The following is a 21328-nucleotide window of genomic DNA, read 5'->3' as shown; positions in this document are numbered from 1 at the left end:
TGAAGCAGCTCCATCGGATCAGGACCCTTCTGCTGTCCTCACATTCCCCTTTGCCTGTCTTGACCATCAGCCAAGGCACTTCTGCCTACTCATGAGTAAACACGACTGTGAGGCTGCTTTGCTTTTTGTAGGGCTCCTCCACTGGGAGGGAGGCAGCTGGGAGGAAGGAACCTCCTTCTCCAGTGTTTTTTGGGGCTGCACTCATTGGATGAAGACCATTCTGACGTCCTTGGAGCCTCTCAGACTGCCTTGACTAAGGCAAGTCCACCTACTTGCAAGTAAATGCGACCACGTGGCTTTGTTTCTGGCTCAGACTCGCAAGTGGGAGGGAGGGAGCTTCTCGGGTGTTTTGGGGGGGGGCTGCATTCATTGGATCGGGACCATTCTGGATTCCTCTCAGCCTGCTCTTTCCAACGGACTATGGCAAGTATGCCTATTCACGAGTAAACGCACAATACGGCTCACTTTCACTTTCCATAGGGCTCCATCCATTTTTTCCTTCTGGTTTTTTGGCTATAACTTTTGAACGAAAGGAGCGATTTCAATTCTGTTTTTTGCACTGCACTCCGCTGGCCATTCAGCATCCAACGGTACATGGCATGACACGGTAGCTCCTTACCCTGCGATATTAGTGCATCCACCCCCAGGGCGCGTCACCCCCCAGCGCATCACCTGGTGCAGCTCGCACCCCCGCACCCCCCTAGTGATGCCAGTGCTACCACATCCAAAACCACATGACAAAGCCCAGCCCCAGGAGCACAGACTAGAACCAAGCCCAGACAAAACAAGAAATCCATGATCCATATAAAAAGGTGAGTTAAAAGGCTAATTACGAACTATTCTAGAAAAGACTCATGCCTAGAACACTAGAAGGTGAGTAGCCTAGGTGACAAGATGCCTGCCGGGCACATTCCAGAAGGTTCTTATATAGATCAATTATGTCACATCCTGGACAGCCACAATGTGGTTTCTTCAATTCTGTAATTTCCCAGCAGCCCAGGGTTCAAGGCAAGTAAGAGAACTGATGACCAACACAAAACAGATGAGATCTAGGCTAGGGTCTGGATGTGGACATATCACAGGAATTCATCCTGAATCCCTCCTTCTGGAAGGCTGGATAAGCAAACATGAAAAAGTTATATACAGTTGTCAGTTCACCATCCTATACAGACACCACACATCGATTATACTGGGTGATTTTCTAACACTGAACTTCTCTTCCTCCAAAACAGTCCACTTGCATTTTAAGTGGATGCAGAAGTGCCTGCAGAATTATTCACATTTTCTTTTAAACAACACAGAGGGAGAATCTTACTGTGGATTACATCCCTCTCTTTCAGTTCGGTTCCTTCAAAAGCAGTGAAAAAGGAAACCTCTTATTCCCCCTTCTGGTGGAGGAGCTTTCGCACCCAATTAGCCTTGCTGCAAAGAAACCTAACAGAAGTTAGTGCAAATTCTTCCAGTGGATCTCAACTATGCACCTCTTGCAGTATTATTCCGCCAACCAATCATACCAGTAAAAATAATGGCACCTATTTTCAAATTCATAAATGGAAAACATAAAACTTCCAACACATTCCCCCCCCCCCCCAACACAAAAGTAGAAATTTCAACTATTTAAAACCACAGTGGTTAAAAAAAAAAAATCTGAAGATGTTGGTAGTTAGTTGTTCGATCATGGGGAAAAACTGGTTGAAGAATGAAAGTACTCAATCATATTTATCTGAAAATGAGACAGACTTTTGACCACAAAAGCACAAAAAAAGCAACGAAATGAAACCTCTCTTTCAGTTCTGTATTGCTTGGTTGTACAACTGAAAACAACTGAAAACATTAATATTAACTTTGCAAATGAATCAATTAATTCATAAGCCTCAAAACTTGATTCAACCTATGAAGTGGCCCTTTATGGAATGTTCCTCACTGGCAACATATTTTGGTTTAACACACACATTTGCCATGACTCCAAAAAATAAAATATCCCTGTAAGTTTATTCATCAAGAGAAATTGCTATCTCCAGAAAATAGGAAACAATAGGAAACAGGAAAACAATCTCTGGTCCGGAAACAGCTCATTAAATACTGCCCTAATTAAGAGAGTCATCTCTGATTGAAAAGCTTACATAGACTTTGGTTTTCAGTCAAAAACATCAAGTGTGCTTGAGTCCCATTGAAACAGACATGGAAAATGCAGAGTTGAGTATTTAAGGGCTGCAATTCCATCCATACTTTCTTGGGAGTAAGCTCCACTGAACACAATGGGACTTCTGAGTAGACATCGATGAGATTGTACTGTAAATTCTTTTGAAAGTGTGCTTAATTGGACCGCACTCAAATGGAAACAGAAGGCCTTTTGTCAAATGGCAGTGTATATAATTCTCATATTCCTTATGCATACGTATTCCAAGTATGAGTTTACGCTTTTTCCAGATGGGTCTGCTGAAGTCAGCAGAAGCTAGTCTCTATGTGTATATTTCTAGCTCCACAAGGACGTCATGAGCATGTTGTGAAGGCTGAAAAGTTTCATCCAATAGAAGTCACATATAAGCATGGCCCTCAATTTATCTGCAATAAGGCTGTTAATTGAGGGGAAGAGAGGAGAGGACTAGATTTGGGAGATTGTGAGAATTAGCCTTGAGAGGCTACATGTTTGAGTTCCCTGCTGAGACTCTTCTATCCATCACCCTGGAGGAACATTCAGGATTCAATCCATCTCTACTCCCCATTAAACAGTAAGGCACTTCTGTTGATCATCTGACTAGGGGCAGCTGGATTAGCAGTTGCCACTTCATATGGATTCTTCAGTCCAATGGTTCAGGCAGGTACAGCTAGATCAAGGCCAACAAGGGCATTCAACTCATAGATATGCCCATACCACTCCTAGATATCTGTGTTTGTACCAGATATCACATTTGTACCAGCAAAAAGCAGCCCTATAAAGACAGAAATGAAAGCATGCTGGCAAAAATAGCCACATCTTTCTGAATTGGGGAGCATAACTCTGATAAGGCAGGAGATCACACTTGCATGTGCAAACCTAGCCTTGGTAAGCTTGGAATGGTACTTTTGTGCCTAGATAATAAGGTGTCTACAGGCACCTATAATCCCAGCAGCAGCATCGCTAGGGGGGTGCGGGCCGCACCAGGTGACTCGCCGAGGGGGATGACGCGCTAAAATCGCAGCATTAGGAGCTACCCCATCATGCCATACAACCCTAGATGCGGAATTCCCAGCGGAATGCAATGCAAAAAACCGAATTGAAATTGCACCTTTCGTTCAAAAGTTATGGCCGAAAAACTGGAAAGAAAAAATGAATGGATCCCTATGTGAGCTGTATAATTCGTTTACTCACAAGTAGGTGTATGTGCCATAGTCCATTGGAAAAGGCAGGCAGGGAGGACTCCAAGAACATCATCCAATGAGTGCAGCCCCCAAAAACACCGAGAAGGAGGTCCCTGCCTCCCAGTCTATGGAGCCCTATGGAAAGCGAAGCAGCCTCACTGTTGCGTTTACTCATGAGTAGGCAGATGTGCCTTGGCTGGTGGTCAGGCCAGGCAAAGGGGAATGCGAGGACACCAGAATGGTCCCAACCTGATGGAACTGGTGCAACAAATGCTCCAGAAGGCAGCCCCCCCCCCCCATGGAAAAGGACAAAAAAAGAGGCTTCAGCTAGTAAGAGGAAAGTTTTCTGTTTTTCACTTAAAGCCAGGTGGGTTTACCTTGATATGCTTGAAATAGAAGAACTTTAAACTGGGCACTGGGGAGGGTTGGAAATTCACTGATTCTTTTTGGGGAGTTTTTATTGCAGGCACACTAGAGTAAGCTCCATTGACCACTATGGGACTTACTTCAGAGTAGACATGCATAGGATTGGGCTCACAGGCTGCAATCCTACCCACACTTTCCTAAGAGTAAGCCCCATTGACCACATTAGGACTTACTTCAGAGTAGATTCACTTGGTGGAACAGGACTGGCTCCCCCTTCTTTAATTATTTCTTTTCTTTTGATTTAATTATTTATTTTAATTTGCTTTATGATGTCACTTTTGGCCATGACATCACTTGCAATGGGTCCTGGACAGACTGTCATTCTAAAAAGTGGGCCCCAGTGCTAAAAGTTGTTAGTAAGTTGACACAGGTGTGTGTGTGTGAGAGAGAGACCATACAAGTTTTCAAAATCACTAAAATCAGAGTTTGGAGGAATAAGACCATCATGTTATATATCAATCAATGTGTAATTTCATGCAGAATGCAATGAAACAAACCACATTGAAATATCTGTGTTCTAACAAAAGGTACAGCAAAAAAAACCAGTGGGGGTGGGGCGATTGTACATCACCACGCCCACCACCTGGGGTGCTGCCCCGCCCACTGCATGGGGTGGTGCACAGGCCTCCTGCACCAGGTGACACAAATCCTAGTGATGCCACTGAGTCCCAGGGTAGGACAGAAAGCTCGGCTTGGATCTGGGTAATCTCAGATCCGTTTCTGCTACAGAGTCTCTTGCTGGAACTGGCATCCATGTGAAAATCAACTTTTAAATACAGCTTTCTTTACAGTAGCATTTTCTGTACTTTACTTCCCACTGTAAAATATGCATCTATAAGAAAAATGATCTTAGCCAGAAAATAATCTTTCACCTAGTGTGTTCCCCTGGGGCCATTTCCTTGATTCAAGAAGGATTTTCCAGCAAGTTGGTATTTGCTTACTAAAGTTTCTTTATGTAACTGCCATCAAGAAATACTGTGTGATGGGCAGGAGGGCAGGAGGTCTGGTCTAGAGGGTAATTGGGTAAGAGGCACTTTTTCAAGTGGGTGCTCCTTTTTTTAGCAGGGGGAGAGTAACTGGCCCACCTCACCCCAGCACTGTCTGTTCTAGTGGCTGTCTGCTGGTATTCATTTGCATCTTTTTAGATTGTGAGCCCTTTTGGGACAGGGAGCCATTTGGTTGTTTGATTTTTCTCTGTGGACTGCTTTGTGAACTTTTAGTTGAAAAGCGGTATATAAATACTGTTAATAATAATAATAATAATAGAGCCTCCTTTAGCCTGAAGATAACATCAGAAGGTCGCCAGTTCGAGGGCACCAGGCAGCTGAGAATGGCAAGATGTCCTTGGAAGCAGCTGACAAGCTGAGCTGAGTGATTCCACCTGCTCTTGCTGTGAGCAAGAAGCATCTTAGCTGGCCTCCATGTGAGAGATGGAGCTGCTTGTCAGCCTGCGTGGGACAACTGGAGGCCAGAAGTGAGACCAAAGCAGGAAGATCCATTCTGAAATGTTGTTGATTCTTGAAAGAGAGAACCTCTATGATTGTAAAAATCCCCTTGAGGGATTTAGATATGCCTGCCTATGTAAACCACCTTAAATAAAGTCAGAGGAGTAATCCGATGAACAGAAAGGCAGTATATAAATACCGAGTTATGATGATGATCTGGAGGACTCAGTACATAAAGCTAACCAAATGGTTTCCACTAGCAGAAGTTGCAATCTTTGATTTCACTCATCCAGGGTGAGTTTGTTTCCATTGATTTCAGTAGAATTCTAGCCTAGAGTTAAGTTCTGATCCTCTGGGGCGGTGATCCTCAGACATTTACTTAGATGTCAGTTTTATCAAAATCACAAGGAGTTGCTTCCTAGAAACTATGGACAAGACCCATTGACCCAAGTGAAAGCCAGCACATTGCATTTTTCTGTGATCCTCCATTTATCAAGCCAAGACCAGTAAGAGAGGCCTGGAGAAGGGCTAGAAAACTCACAGCCCAGTCTAGGCATGTCTACTCAAAAGTAAATCCCAGTTGTGTCCAATGGGGTTTACTCTCAGGAAAGAGGGTATGTGATTGCTGTCTCAGGCCCAGGTTGCCAGATGTCTACCCAAGATTTTACCCTTCCTTTAGGCATGCCCTAACAAGATCAGAAGAGAAAAATCCATTCACCTCAAAATTCCCTCAGGACTTCTAGTCAGGGACTAGACTATTCAGCCCAACTGAACATAGGAACATCCCTTTGATGACAACAATCTCATACAGTACTTAAATCTTTCCCAGTGAAATTGAGCAGTGCCTGAAAAGACTTGGCACTTGACCAGCCATTTAGTTTTAAACTGCTGAACACTCCAATCCTATGTATATTTTCTCAGAAATGTCACCAAGTTCAATGGGGGGGGGGGTAGTGTGGAGCAGGATCACTTCCTTAATTGTATTTCTGTTTTGTCATTTTTTTCTTTGGTAGTTCACTTTGTGAGCAATTCTCACAGTGAAGTCACTAATACAGTCACATATTTTAGCATCACAATTCTGCATTCTTGATGTTGCCAAAAGCAGGCAGTGTCTGTTTCCCTTTGAAACACTTTACAAAAGTTTTTTTTTTTAAAAAAGCACTCTTAACACATGTCTACTCAGAAGTAAGCCTCCACTGAGTTCAATGAGACATGCAGCCCAATCCTTTGCGTGCCTACCCAGAAGTAAGTCCCATTACAGTCAATGAAGGCTTACTCCCAGGAAAGTGTGGGCACGGTTGGGATGACACCCCCAGGTCATCCTAGCCGCACTTACCTGGGAGTAAGCCCCACTGACTATAATGGGACTTACTTCCGAGTAAACCTGCATCGGATTGGGCTTTTAGCATGCGACTGTAGGTCCGTTTGCCACTGAGTTCACTGGGGCTTACTCTTCCAATACAGGCACTGAGGGCAGGCAGAGCAGCCCCTGCTCCTGCTTTGAATGAACGCTAAACTTTGGAGTGAGAACCGATGAAGCCAGGCTGGGAAAGGAGCAAGCAGGGAGGCAGGCAGGGAAAGAGGTTTGCCTGCTGGGGGTGAATGTTTAACTCACCTGGGTTGAGGCTGCTCTGGAAGTAGAAGATCACCAGGAGCAAAGAGCCCACGCAGGTGGCCAGGACCATGCGGGACACCCTGCTCTTTCTCATCTTCTACCAGGGGCGCCCCCAGGGAATGGGGGGCAGGCACTACCGCTGCTCATAGCCCGTCCTGCGCAGGGGCAGCCGCGGGCACCGACCATCCATCGCGCCCTCCTGGCTCTCTCCAGCGCACTGCCAGCTGTAGATCTCCAGGGCAAAGGGAAACTTCTGCGGCAGGGCAGGGCAGGGCAGAGCGCTGCAAAGTCAGCGGACGGGGTGCGTCCCGGGGCAGGGCGAGCAGGCACCCAGCGGGCGCAGCCTCCCGGCCAGCCCTCCTCCCCGCAGATGTTTCTGGGCAGCCCCTCCAAGGGGATCCGACGGTGCACAGCGCCGGGCAGCCGGCTGCAAGGCTCCCTCCGGGAGGCTGGACCTTATATCCTCCCCCCACTCTTACCGCGCAATGGAGCCGTCCGGCTGAAGGGGAGTCGCAAATGCAAAGCCAGCCCAGGGTTATGGTGATCACTTGGAAAAGAAGGTGCCTACCTTCCCCTGCCTCCCCAGAGCAGCCAGCACTCGCGCGAGAATCAAAACAACAGCGCCTCTGAGCGCGTGCAGAGTTCTTTTCTTCTTTGCCCGCAGCCAGTTCTTGCCCAACACACCTGGCACAAACATTCCAGGACAGGGATTCAAGAACAGAGAGGATCTGGATCAGTGTTTCTCAAGCAGTGGTACAGGTAGCACCAGTGGTACTTGAAGGGGTGTCTGGTGGTACTCATAGGACCCCTGGGACACAGGGTGACCAGTTACAGTGGAGGACAGACTGCCTGTGTCTTTAACCTTTGTATAGAAGAGGGAGTTGGGGTAGGTAGGCAGCATTTAAACCCTTCCGTGTAGAGCTGCACCTTCCCAAATTCCCTCTTCTAGGCCATGGTTAAAGTTATAGGCACACTGTCCTCCATTGTATCTGGTCACCCTGCTGGGACACCTGCCACCTGGCTGGCAGCAAGACCAGGAGCATGATGCAACAAACAGCAGTAGGAGGGTTGGCTTAATGGGCAGAGCTCCAGAGCTGGCTTTTCTGTGCTCAGAAAAGCCTTCCTGTCCACCCTGAGCCTCTAAATGGTGCTGGTCATTTTGCATCTGGTCTCCCAACCCAGAAGCAACTGACGATGATGCCATTGCCAGTTACATCCTGTGGTACTTCAAATGGGTGGACCATGTGAAGTGGTACAGCAGAGGACAGACTTTGAGAAACACTGATCTGGATGGAAGCTGACAGGCTTGAGCCCTAGGACATCTCAGTTTGGAGAAGAAGCAGTGATGCCTGGCAGAAGAGAGGAGAAAAGAGCCAGATCTGGGGCCACCACGCTTGCTCCAGGCTAGTCATTTTGCCCACAATATATGAAATGATGGGTCTATTACAGGACAATCCTGTGTGCGTGTACTCAGAAGTGACCACCCATTGTGGTCAAGAGGGTTTACTTCCAGGAAAGCACTGTGTAGGTCTGCAGCCTTAACGACTGTTTACAGTACTGTCTTGTGATAAAGATCACTTTATTTTTTTTGTTTGGTGCATGTTTTCACCTTACATTTTGTAAGCTGCTTTGAATGGAAAATGATTATAAGCAGGCTATAAGTTAAATTATGGACCTTGCAGAGAGTGTTAGAGCAAATTGATGTAATTTGGGCTCCTGTTGTGATTTTCCTGTAAAACTCACTTTGTAGTGCTAGTGATGAACTTGAACGGCTAACCATGGAAGGCTCTGCAATTGGCTAAGGATGCAAGAGATCCGATCTCTATGGCAGGGGTTTATCCAGTCGCATCAGTTGTGGGCTCAGAATGGATTGGAAGCAAATACAGACATTATCCATTGCCGGTTGTATTCACACTCGGATTTATAGAGCGGCCATAGAGATTTATAAACTTTGTAACATCATGAACAGGAAAAAGGAGACACTGAGTGTAAATTACTCTGATTACCAGTACTCAAAAATCTGGCATTTTAAGAACTGAGGTAGAACAATGGGTACTTGGAACTTTAAGATCAGAGCATCAGTTTCATCAGTTATACTTGGTAGTTTGAAGAGCTACTTGCTGTAGCTTCGTCCTTCGAGAATAGTAGGTGAAAGGTGAGAACAGCTTTATTTAACTTCGGCCTTTCAGCCTGAAAATTGTTCATTTCAATGTCACAATGATTGCTGTTATCATGACAATGTGCAGACACAAGGATGCTTCCTAAGTGTGGACTCTGTTAGCACAAGTTATTTCAGAAATATCTTCCTACATTCACCTCTCTTTCAGAACATTCTCAGGGTTTGGCCCAATACTGCCTATTGTCCAATTTGGTGTCAGAGCCAATATGCCAAACCTTTCTGATTTCAAGTGATTTGTTTTGTATTCCAGAGTGTTGGATCATGAATCAATCTCTCACTTCAGGGCATTGCATCTCCATTGTACTGTAATGTGGATCAGGATTTGTAACTCTAATAGGTCCTTTTATTTTTCATTTATTTTCTTCTCCAGCTGCCTGATTCTGGAGCTAATATGACAATTGACTAACAGTCCAATCTATGCATGTCTTCTCAGAAGTAAGTCCCATTATGGTCAATGGGGCTTACTCCCAAGTAAGTGTGGATAGGATTGCAGTCTGAGTGCCTGGTTTGGTTAAAAAAAAATTAATATTTTGTTGTCCTCAATAATGTATTATAATTATTGGCATCTTTAACTGAACTGTGTTTGCTTTTTGCAGCTGTCTGATTGGGCTGCAAACATGCTTGCTTGGATTTACATATACATTATATTGCACACAAGCCAGTGAATAATATATACAAATGCTTTGATGATTTTAAGGGTTTTATCATTTCTTTATAGATCCTCCCTACTTTGTCATTGAATCGAGTTCAGATTGGACAGGAGATCAGGTTCTGAAGAGTGGATTCTTCCTCAGTCCAGAGCTGGTCAGCACATTGCAGACACAGGCAAACAACACTGCAAGAGGTTAACAGAATATGATGCAAAGAGTGATGTAAACTCCCTGTCTTTCAGACCCTGGATCTGTCTCTAATATCAGATTAACAGCCTTGGCCTATCTTAATGTGAGAATTTTCAAGGCTATACTTAGGGGAAGTGCTGACATCATAATTATTTACTGAGAATTTACTTACTTACCTTATCCAGTGTTCCCCCAACCCCACTTATGTTGAAGTGGAATCATCCTGCAAGATCTGATTAAAAGGCTCTAGCATGAAATCCAATCCACATTGCAAAGCAACCTTGCTGCTTGCAGGAACAGCAGTATTCTGGCCCATCACCCCCTACCTTCTTTAAGGCTTAACAGTTGAAGGGTTGAAGGAGAGGAGCACCAGAGGAGTGATCAATCTGCCAAACAAAGATTTGCTGAGAAACTGAAGCAAAGCCCTTCATCAGTTTCAAATGTGAGACCTGACCTGCTCTGAAGACTTACCATCTTGGGTGAAAACTCTGACACTGGGCTCTCTACTGAGCAGTTGGAGACAGGGGAAGTAGTTGTCCTCTTCAATTCCATTTCCTGTACAAACTGGGAGTCCAATCCTATGCATGTCTACTCAGAAATCAATTCCATTATAGTCGATGGGGCTTACTCTCAGGAAAGTGTGGATAGGATTGCAGCCTAAGCCTGGTGTGAGGATTACAACATATCTGTGGCTGTAGGGTGACCGCTGTGTGTGTCATTCATGATTAGTAATATCATATGTGCTGTCCAAGAGGTGCTGGCTTGTGCAATCATATTCCAGATGGCTCTCCACACTGCAACAGCTTCACTGGCAGGAGAAAGAAGAGCCCTTGCCTGGCAGTAAATTTGTGGCTGACTGCAGCGACATACCCATGAAAAAAAATACTTCTTTGAGGAACGACCTATGCAACAGCTGGGCAAGGACTGCACTTTTATTGCTCCATAAAGGGATCAGCTGGAAAATCACTGAAGGCCCACGCTTGCAGCTTAGAAAGATTTGTGTGCATCTCAGTCGACCCACCTAAGAGTTTCAGCATTACAAAGACACTGTATTTGCTATTCTACTGTATTTGCTATTCAAAGACACATGCTATTCTACTATTTAAAGCTTCCTTTTTGCTTTGGCATGGCTTGGGCCAGAGCAATAAGTGCTGTCTGATGCACAATCACTGTGGCAGAGTACTTTGGTCATTCTGATAATCAGTTAAGAAACATCCCTAGATTGAATTAGGGCACAATTGTAAGCAGATCTACTCAGAAGTAAGTCCTATTTAGTTCAATGGGGCTTACTCTCAGGAATGTGTGGTTAGGATTGCAGCCTTAGGCTCAGTGTTCTTCCACTGAGCCTAAGGCTCTTCCACTCCCCCCTTTCAATCTCCAAACCTTCCTGCTTTCCTCCCCCTCCCCAAATAAAACACTTCCCAGGGTTTTAAAGTTGTTTCCATGCAGTTGGCAAAGGGGGGGGGGGGGGAGAGGAGCACACACTTTACTTGGCCAGGAGCAGAAAAAGGGTACTGTTTTTATAGTGATTTATTCATCTTGTTGTTTGCCTGAAGAGGAGGGGCTGTATTTTTAAAGTGATGAATCTTGCTATTTGAAGGGAATACTTATCAGCCATTGATGAAGTGATTGCCAGCCCAATCCTATCCACACTTTCCTGGGAGTAAGCCCCATTGACTCTAATGGAACTTACTTCTGAGTAGACATGCATAGGCTTGAGCTGTGCATCTCCTAGTATAGCAGACAAATCAGCTTCCTAACCAAACCTGTATCAGCAATGATATATTTTCATGGTCTATTTTTGTTTCCCCCATTTAATTTCATTAAATTAATAAAGGGTTTAATCCTATCCAAGGAAAATGGGAGAAATGACTAGTTGGATTGGGGTCCACAGGGGTGTGTGTGTGTGTGTAATGTTGGTCAGACTGGTTGTTCACAAAGTTCATTTGATAAAACAATTCTATTGGTATGCTTACAAATTTAAAAAAGTGAGTCCTCCTGGACCAGACAAAATCTACCTACTCCAGCATCCTATCTCCAACAGTGATCAGCAGCTGATAATTTTATAAAGCATGTATATTGCTGTGTATTACTAATATATTTTTAAGATCTACATTTTATTAATGATATGATTCGTATAATTAATATAGCTAACATTTCTGACCACTTCCTGTTTAATGATGTCACTTCCAGCCGTCAGGAACATGATGGGGAGTCATGGCCAACAGCCGCAGGGATCAAGGGAGCCACTGGCCAGAAAAGTTTGAGTACCACTGGGCTAATCAGATTAATGTGTGGCTTCTTCCAATAGGCATTCAAGCATATTAAATTGAACACTCAACCAGTTACAGAGACAAGCAAATTGAAAATTGCTCCGGAAATTTACACAGTGAAATTTATACAGTGAGAACTGTATAATTTCCTTTCTTCCCCCTCTACACTAATGAAAAGACCTCTTTGTGACAGTATGTTTCTTATTTCACACCAAAATGCCAGGTTTTTGTCTAACTAACTAAATGAATGTAAAGTGTTCTCATGGTCTCCTTTAATTTGCATTTTTATAAGAGTGCCACCTACTGAACCCCAAGCAATAATGCACTTTAAGAGCCTGTCTTTGGAGGCTGGCCTTGGGGAATTGGGCTGATACAGTTAGTGTTTTATTATCTGTGAAATCTCTGGTAATTTGGTGGTGAAAATTACCAAATATTTTGATACATCATTTTCAAACCATAGCTTGGCATTTTAATTCACAATTCCAACAGGATTGAATGAGTCACATTGCTACAGGTCTGGGCTCTACGTTAATAATTCCTTCCATTTATATGCAGGGTCTGGTCTTAAAAAGAAAAGAAAAAATAAAGTTTGTCAAGGTCATCCTACCTTTGCAGGAAATTTGCAGGCTTTCCTATTCACTATAAAGTGGAATGACAATATTGCTGCCTCTTTAAGGGATAAGCACAGGCTAACAAGGCTATGTGAGAGAGCTGGTGAGCTCATTCAGTTTGGCAACCATGGTTTGATAGACCTATTTGATCACCAGATGGACTAGAAGCTAGAGCCAGTCCTCTGATAAGTTGGAATTCTTATTTATTTAAATGATCTCCTTGTGACTGAGGCCCCCCTCCCTCATCCATCTAAAGCAGGGGTGTCCAAAGTTTTTGGTAGGAGGGCCACATCATGTCTCTGACACTTGGGGAGCCAGGGAAAAAAAGAATTAATTTACATTTAAAATTTGAATAAATTTACATAAGTTTACATAAATGAATATATTAAAGATGAAGTTATATGAATGAATGAAGGTCTTGCAATAGCTCAAGGCCTGTAAAAAGTCTTGCACAAAACAAGGCTGGCCTTTCCTTTGTTGCCGCTATTGCATCACAGACGTGAAACAGCAAGCAGTGGAGGAAGCCCTCATCCCACAGCTCACACAAGAGGTCAAACAGTGGCCCTCATGCTGAGAGCAGTTGCGTTGGGCCAGTGCGGGCTCCAACAAATCTCTGGAGGGCCAGAGGCTCATTGGAGACTGGGGGCTCCCTGAGGGCCACATTGAGAGGCCTTGAGGGCCGCATGTGGCCCCAGGGCCGGGGTTTGGGCACCCCTGATCTAAAGGGCTGTTCACACATTATTCTGAAGTAGGTAGAAAATATATGTCAAGGATGTGCTAGAGTCAGAGCGCCAAGTTTGGAGTTGAGTCTCAAGTTAGCAACCCTGCAACTTAAGTCGAGTTACAAGTCATATCATCACAACTAGACTTGTAGAAAATTTTGAGTCATTTTGACTTGAGTTCCAAGTCATTTCAAGAAATGAGTCAAGTCCTTGAGGGGGAAAAAAAACCTTAAGCCTTTCTCCTACATAAGAAGAGCCCTGCTGGATAAGGCCAAAGGCCCATCTAACCCAGCTTCCTGCATCTCACAATGATTCACCAAATGCTTTAGGGAGCACAAAAGACAGCAAGACATAACCTGCGTCCTGGTGCCCTCCCCTGCATCTGGCATTCCAAGGTAGTCTACTTCTAATATCAGGAGCTTGCACATACCTATCATAACTTGAAACATCTTTGATGAGACATTCCACATCTTACCTGGAACAGATGTTAGTCTGACTTGCCTATAGTTTCCGGAGTCCCCCCTCCTTTCCTTATTAAAGATCAGCGTGACATTTGCTGTCCTCCAATCATCAGGTACCATGGCCATTTTAATTAATTAATTAATTAATTAATTAATTAATTAATTAATTAATTAATTAATTAATATTAAAATAACCATTAATTAATTAATTAATATCCCGCCTTTCTCCTCAAGGGACCCAAGGTGGCTTACAGCAATAATTAAAACACACATTAAAAACATAATTTAAAACGAGGTAAAAACATATTAACAACAGACATCTAAAAAACAGCAAGCAGATAAAAAGTTTAAAAGAGCAATCAGCCGCAGTTTCTAAAAAGGACCCATGGCTTGAAACCAGGTGTAAAAAGGTGTTTAAAAATGTTGATAAAAAGACCAGGAACTCAGAAGGCTTGTCTAAAAAGAAAAGTCTTCAGGCCTCGCCGGAAAGTTTCAAGAGAGGGAGCAGTTCGTAGATCAAGGGGGAGGGAATTCCATCATGTTGGTGCCACTACTGAGAAGGCCCTATTTCTCACCACCGCCCCACGTACCTCCCTGGGCAGTGGCACTTGTAAAAAGGCCTTCTCTGATGACCTAAGAGGACGAGCCGGATTGTATGGGAGTAGGCAATCTCTAAGATACCCTGGTCCAGAGCAGTATAGGGCTTTAAAGGTCAGAACCAGCACCTTTGAATTGGGCCTGGAAATGAATGGCTAGCCAGTGCAGCCATTGGAGAAGCGGTCCGACAGAGTCAAACCGCATACCTCCAGTAACTACACGGGTTGCCGGATTCTGAAGTAATTGCAGTTTCCAAACCAACTTCAAGGGCAGCCCCACATAGAGCGTGTTACAGTAGTCTAACCTCGATGTCACTGTGGCAGGTCTGCACAATCCAAGTACAATTCAAGTTTCAAGGGACTAGTTGCATATTTTAATCAAGAGATCTTCATTCTTCAGTTCCTCTTGGGTGGATGCCATCTGGACCCAGTGAATTATTGATCTTTAATTTGTCAATTTAAACTTCCAGCATGTCTTGTTCTTTTACATCATCTTTTTTTTGGGGGGGGGGGGGGGACAGACTTAAAGGCAAAGTGTCTCTGAGCATTTGCAGAGTACCTTTCTGAAATTTTGCTCACAAAGGGAACTATCTTCAATTTTAAAAAATGGTTCTAAGGACACAGTGTCCCTGAATGCATGCGCAGTGCATTTTTCCTCTAGAATAGTATTCTCAAACTGTAGGTCAGGACCCACATGAGCCAATTTCAGGTGGATCCCCACTCATTTCAATATTTTATTTTTAATATATTAGACTTGATACTACCAGGGTACGTGGCTGTATTTGGGGAAACGTTACAGACCTGTACTTTTAACAAGCTACTATGTATATTCTTTTAACAATCATAGTAAATGGGACTTACTCTTGGGTAAGTGTGGATAGGATTGTATCCTAGGATTGTCAAAAATTTTCCTGCTTGATGATGTCACTTCCAGTGATGACATCACTTCTGGTGGGTCCCAAAAGATTCTCATTATAAAAAGTGGGTCCCGGTGCTAAATCTGTGAGAACCACTGCTCTAAAGGAAACAGCTTAAAAAACTATTTAAAGAGCAGACAGAGTGCCTCTGACCATAGGCAGAATACTGTGATTAAAAATAAACATGGTTTATAAGAAAACAAGGCAATAACAGAAACATTGAATTCACAGAGTGTGTCGTGTGTGCCCTCCTGTCCCGTCCCGTCCCGTCCCCCGATTTTGCATGCTTCTTTTCCAGCAACCAGGCAGGTGAAATATGAAACTGACAATCATTTGGCAACCATACACAATATTGAGATTATTTCTGGCTATTTAAAAAATTGGCAATACATTTAATTTCACAAGGCTGTTTCTAAGCTGGTCACACTGCAGAACTGCTGACACAGTGTTTAGGAACAGAAGTCATAACCACAGTGCATTTGTCAGAAAACCCTTCAGAACTGTGCTTCAGAAAATATCCCTGGAGAGCATCTGACATAGACTGGGGTGTAGGTTTATGATTCCATGACACGTAGGACATGTCCAAAATAGACTTCAGGGAATCCATCATTTCTGTCTTTTCTAGCTTCTTTGCTGGTGCAATTAAACATAAACATAAAAAGCAGCTGCTCCATTTTACAAAGTGACACTAGGGTGGGATGGACCCAAATTACAGGCTACCGAAATCCTCTCTGCATGCGGTGCTCACATCTGTTGGAAATATATTGTACCGGGATTTTACAGCACATAAACCATCTTATGGTTTTGCAAGCAAGAGAAGGTTTTATGGCCATTTGCATTTGCAATGTAAAGTTGCAGCTTCTAAAACTCAGGATTTCCACTGCCTGGGAGATGTAGTGGTGTTAACAAAAGCCAGCTTGCTTCAAGAATTAATTGATAGCTGCTGGATATTGGAAGACAAATATACAGTATTAGTATTTCTTGAGGGGTTTAGAGAGTCCAAAGCACTTCATGTACATTATTTTTGTATTCCACAACTGCAACTATAAGGCTGCAATCCTATTTACACTAACCTGGGAGTAAGCCCCATTGCCTACTATAATGGAACTTACTTCTGAGTAGACATACATAGGATTGGATTGTAATTCTCATATTACAGATGCCAGGTGGGGAAGGGGGGGAGAATGTTGAAAAAATGATGGCTTGATTTGTGGACTTATGGTACATAGTTCAGTCTTTTTGGGCTGGTTCAAATTGAATATGCGAATGTACATCTGGGGTGGGCTGACTTCATCCTGGTGGAATCTAATTCATTTTTTACTAGAATACCACAGCCCATCAGCTGGAGTTGGGTGCAAGACAGTGTCTAGGAAGCAGAGGCAGATGGAAAAACAGTGGAACCAGATGCAAAACAATAGATTGAAGTGGAGCCAGATGAAAAATCATGGTGTGGCATCAATCCAATTATCTACTGTGCTCCATGACCCACACACTAGGATGACTTACCTATGCAAGTACAAATCTGCGTTGGCGTTCCTACAGATCAGGGAATCACATTCAAAATTCTAAAACAGGCCAGTGGAACTGCAGAAAGAACTGGTCAAAGGCCATCAAGAAATATCTCATTGTTTACAGGTGACCAGGACCATCCCATCTATGAAGCTAACTGAAACAGACACCTTAGATGGCAGATTGATTGGGGGGGGGTCATCTGTGGGGGGGGGGTCATGTGTCTCTGTCCGCCTACTTGCCTTGACTGCTTCTCCCTCTCCTTTACTCCCTGGATTTGAAAAGGAAGAGAGGAGCCAAGAGGAAGAGGAAATGGGGAGGAGAGGACTGAGCTAGAACAGTGGAAAGTGGGAGGAGCAGAGGCTGGCACATCATCGGGCGGGGTGGGGAGAGTTTGGCATTCCACCGCAGACAGCTGGAGGTCCAGGTTATGGACCACCCTGCAGGAGATGAACCCCATGGCTGAGAAATATTAAAGATTAGCACAAGACAATGGCAGATTATTTTACTTAGAATTTTCCTTGCTTAACTTTCTGCTAAGAAACTGTGCTTGATCTGTTGCAAATTACCCGGAAATCAACCAGTGGGTCAATATTTGTCTCCTACCTACCCCTGACTCTTTCTGAATAGGAAATCACTTGATTTCTCTATACTGTACACATGAAGACTGGCAGCTGGATGTATGAACTGATGGTGCGCAAGACATTTATTTATTTACAGATTTCTACTCCCCTTTCTATCCCTGCCAGGCATTCAAAGTGGCTTACATTAAAATGTCCTAAAAACAGTGAACAACCTAAAACACTCATTAAAAGCCGCGAGTCAGACAACACACACACAGCGCAACAGCAGCAGCAGCAAACAGTCAAACAATAAAAAGGTAGCCCATAGAAGTAAACAGCATAAAACCCCCAGATGGAAGAAGCAGGGTTGGGAACTCAACTCGGATCATTCAAACTCAATGCACGTTTTTCACTGACTTGTTGACTCGTGAGTCGCGGACATGGAAGACTCAGAAAAACACTCAAGTCAGGGCCCCCAGACTCAGCACTCACACCCAAGTTACTTGGGGGGAAGGGAGAAACCTCATTGAATGACTGGCTGTAGTGGAACTGCTTCTGCGTAGAGCTGCAAAGGACTGGGTTGTCCTGGCAAGCCTCGCAGCTGCTGCATGTGACCCTCCTCCAGCCTGCTGCTTCTCTCCCAGCTCTTTCATAGTCCCTGCCACCCCTTCCCGCCCCATTTGCAGATGGGCAGGGACATCAGTGAAGTGTTCAAAGAGAGAGACACACACACAGCCCTGCAGCATCCCCATGGTGGCCTTTTTCCACAGCAGCCTTTTAAAAGGGAGGGGAGCTTGAGTCCTTTAGAATCATGAAAGGGTGACTTGGACACTTGGAAAGTGCCCCCATTATGACTTGTTTTTGAATCGAGTCATGGGGCAGAGACTCTACACTCGACTCGAGTCAAGCCATGCTGGGTTTACCCATCCCTGGGAAGAAGAAATCCTTGCCTTTCAAGCCCAGACCAGGGGTTTGAATTAAAGGATCTCATTAATAGTATGTAGGCCTTCATGGGGACAACAGGAGATGTATCATATTTGGAAAGATGGTTTATATGGTTCAACTTTGTTCAAGAGGAGATTCAAAAGGAGACATAGACCCACACAGGATTAGTCCTTTGATTAATTGCCTTATGAGTTGGCAGCCCAGCTGAAAATGGTTAGAAGCTATTTCAAGGCTAGGGCAACAAAACTATGGCACACAGAAAGGATATCAGCAGGGCTGCAGGAAGTGCAAATATAATTTCCCCCTTCCGGCCTCCAAACCACCAACTAAGCAAACAAAAAATAGTATGGGGGCAACAAATTAAAGGTTTATTCAGATCACCCAAGAGAAGCGTTGTCCGTCCCCCATGCTTTTTAGCACGTGTCAGTATTTTCTGTGAAAGTCTGGATGCTTGACTGCAGTGGGGAATAGCCCTGCTGAGCAAGGGACGCCTCATGTTTGCCAATGCTTTGTTTGCAAAACTGATGGCAAGCTGTGCACTGGAGAAGGAAAGCAAATGGCTTCAGATAAAAAGGGGAAAACATATAAACGTCCCTTGAGCTGATTTCCCAAATTGAGGGAAGGTCGAGAAAATAAGCTTGCTGGTATTCCAATTGTTGGGAACATTAAGTGGGTGCTTCCCATACTTTAGTTTTATAACAGGCCAAGTGCCCAGCCTGCAGATGTTAAAACATATTAAAATATGTATTAAAAGCACATAATGCCTCAGGAGTGGGGCAGGGAAAGGTTTGTTTTACTCTTTTCCAATACCATCTGTGTAACATTCTCTCCCAAATGATCAGACCAGGATGATGAGATTCTAGTCTCTACCTCCCACCCGCACTTGCCCACCTCCTATAATAAACCACAAGGGAGGCTTCAGCCTATGTTTTGAGGGAGCAATTTGCCTTCTTTCTGGCCTATTGCTAAAGAAATCACCAGGTTTCAAAGGGCAGTGGATAGCTCCAGGCATAAGTCAATCAGGGCGCACTAATCTATGAAGGCATTTGGCCAATCAAAAGCCTCGCCATTGAGACGGAAAAAAAGGAGTCGATTCAACACTCTCAGTGTTACTCACAAAGCATAAGTTGAACCAAAGTTGGACGCTAGTCGTGTTCTTTTCCAGCTGATGGCATAAGGAATAAATGTGCATCTTCCCCTGAGCCTCAAACTAACAACACAACCAGTGTCCTGCTAGAGAACGATATACATACCGTCTAAGCAAATCACCGCCTCTGTGGTTAAAGCTTTACTAGAAATAGCACACAGCATGTATAGTTGAAGTCTGAAAGTGCTGCTGTTTCAGTGGGCATGTACAGTTCTTGGGGTATATACAGGAGGAAAGCTGAAAGGGATAGAGGGAGTCGGCCCCTTTGTTTCTTACCCATATTAGTTGATTTAGGGTCCAATCCCCGTAAGGCACATATGTGAGGCTTAGCACTCGCAGAGCATCAGAGCTAGCACCAGGGATAGCCGGTTCTCCGCTGCTCAGCAGTTGCCCTGATGTGGGCATGAGGGAGGCAGGGAGGAGGCGTTCTGGGGCAGGTGAGTAGCGGGTGAGGAGGAGGCGTTGGGGGACAGGTGGAGGGTGGGACCAGTGGAGCTCAGCTTCACCAGATCCTGAGCTCCATGTCAGGTTGTGTGGACCGACACGGAGCTCTTTGATTTTGCACCAGCCCAAGTGTTGCCGCAGAATCAAGTAGCCCCATTTCAGGGCTACTTTCCTTACCCAGGGGAAGGGGACAAAAGTCCCCTTCTTCTAAGGAGACGCCGGCAGCTGCCTGAGGCATGCAGGATCCTGCAGCAGCAGTTTTTGGCACCGTGTCAGTCCCACACTCCGGGCAGCTCTGGACTGAGCTACCCCTTACAGCACAATCCTATGCATGTCCATTCAGAAGTAAGTTCCATTGTGTTTAATGGTGTTTGCTCCCAGGAGTGCATATAGGATTGCAGCTGTGTGTGGGAGTGTATGGATGCATACATACAGAGTGTCTCAAGAAAATGTGCACACAATTTATAGCAGGAGTTGACCAACCTTTCAACTTTAGGACTCCTGAATCTTTAACAGTTGTGTAGAGGATGGAATTTCAGCAGGTACAGTTTGTCATTGATGAGATATACATATTCTTAATATTAATAACAAAAACAATAACTTCCCTTGGATGTTCAAGTGTTGCAGGCTTGTGTGTGCGTGTGTGTGTGTGTGTGTGTGTGTGTGTGTGTGTGTGAGACTGTGTATGTATTCCATAACTGTTTTTAAACCCAAGTGCTAAACATGGGTGACAGCTGACTTAAAACTAAACTCTAGGAAGAAACACTTTAGAGCATCGTATATTTAAAACACATTTCAACATACAGGCCTTTGTTGTAGGTCAAACTGATCATATTGATGTGTGCTCAAAAACAGGGAGTGTGGATATTGGAGCACTGATGTAACATGTTTCAAAGGTGTCACGTCTATCAAGAGGTGGTCCGCTGCATCCTTACTTCAGCTTCCAAACAGTCTTCAAGTGAAGCCTCACACCCAGAACATTGCAATTGCCTGGCATGAAAGTGACACAGGCATGAATCATTATTGCTATGTTCAAATCTGGTCGAAAAAGCTATCAGTGATTTAAAAAAAAAAAAAAACTGAAGACACTACCCCTGATTACTGCTGCAGTCTGGACATCCAGGCTTGCAATGACTTCAAGAAGCAGCAGAAGAACAGAAGCAAAACTTGTTTCAGCTCAGCCTCTTGCTTTTTAGCTTGATTCAAAAGAGGAGCCACATTTTCAGCAGGTTGCTGAAGATGTGCAGAAGACCTCTTTCTTTCAGCAGGCCTTTTGGGGGGTGTGGAGTTGAAC

At 44.3% G+C, this 21328-nt stretch overlaps 1 protein-coding gene across 1 annotated transcript in view; it reads right to left on the bottom strand.

Moving 5' to 3' along the window:
- The window catches only part of CHST13 (carbohydrate sulfotransferase 13), a 57807-nt gene extending 50750 nt beyond the window's left edge, over positions 1-7057 (bottom strand). Inside the window, exon 1 of the mRNA XM_066616167.1 lies at positions 6829-7057. Within this exon, the coding sequence (XP_066472264.1) occupies positions 6829-6922 (94 nt within the window). The 5' untranslated portion in view covers positions 6923-7057. The remainder of the gene's footprint in view (positions 1-6828) is intronic.
- Between the last annotated feature and the right edge of the window lie 14271 nt (positions 7058-21328).

This window comes from Tiliqua scincoides, chromosome 2 (genome assembly GCF_035046505.1).
Source record: "Tiliqua scincoides isolate rTilSci1 chromosome 2, rTilSci1.hap2, whole genome shotgun sequence".
In the NCBI taxonomy this organism is placed as follows: domain Eukaryota; kingdom Metazoa; phylum Chordata; class Lepidosauria; order Squamata; family Scincidae; genus Tiliqua; species Tiliqua scincoides.
This window is presented reverse-complemented; position numbering and strand designations above follow the sequence as displayed.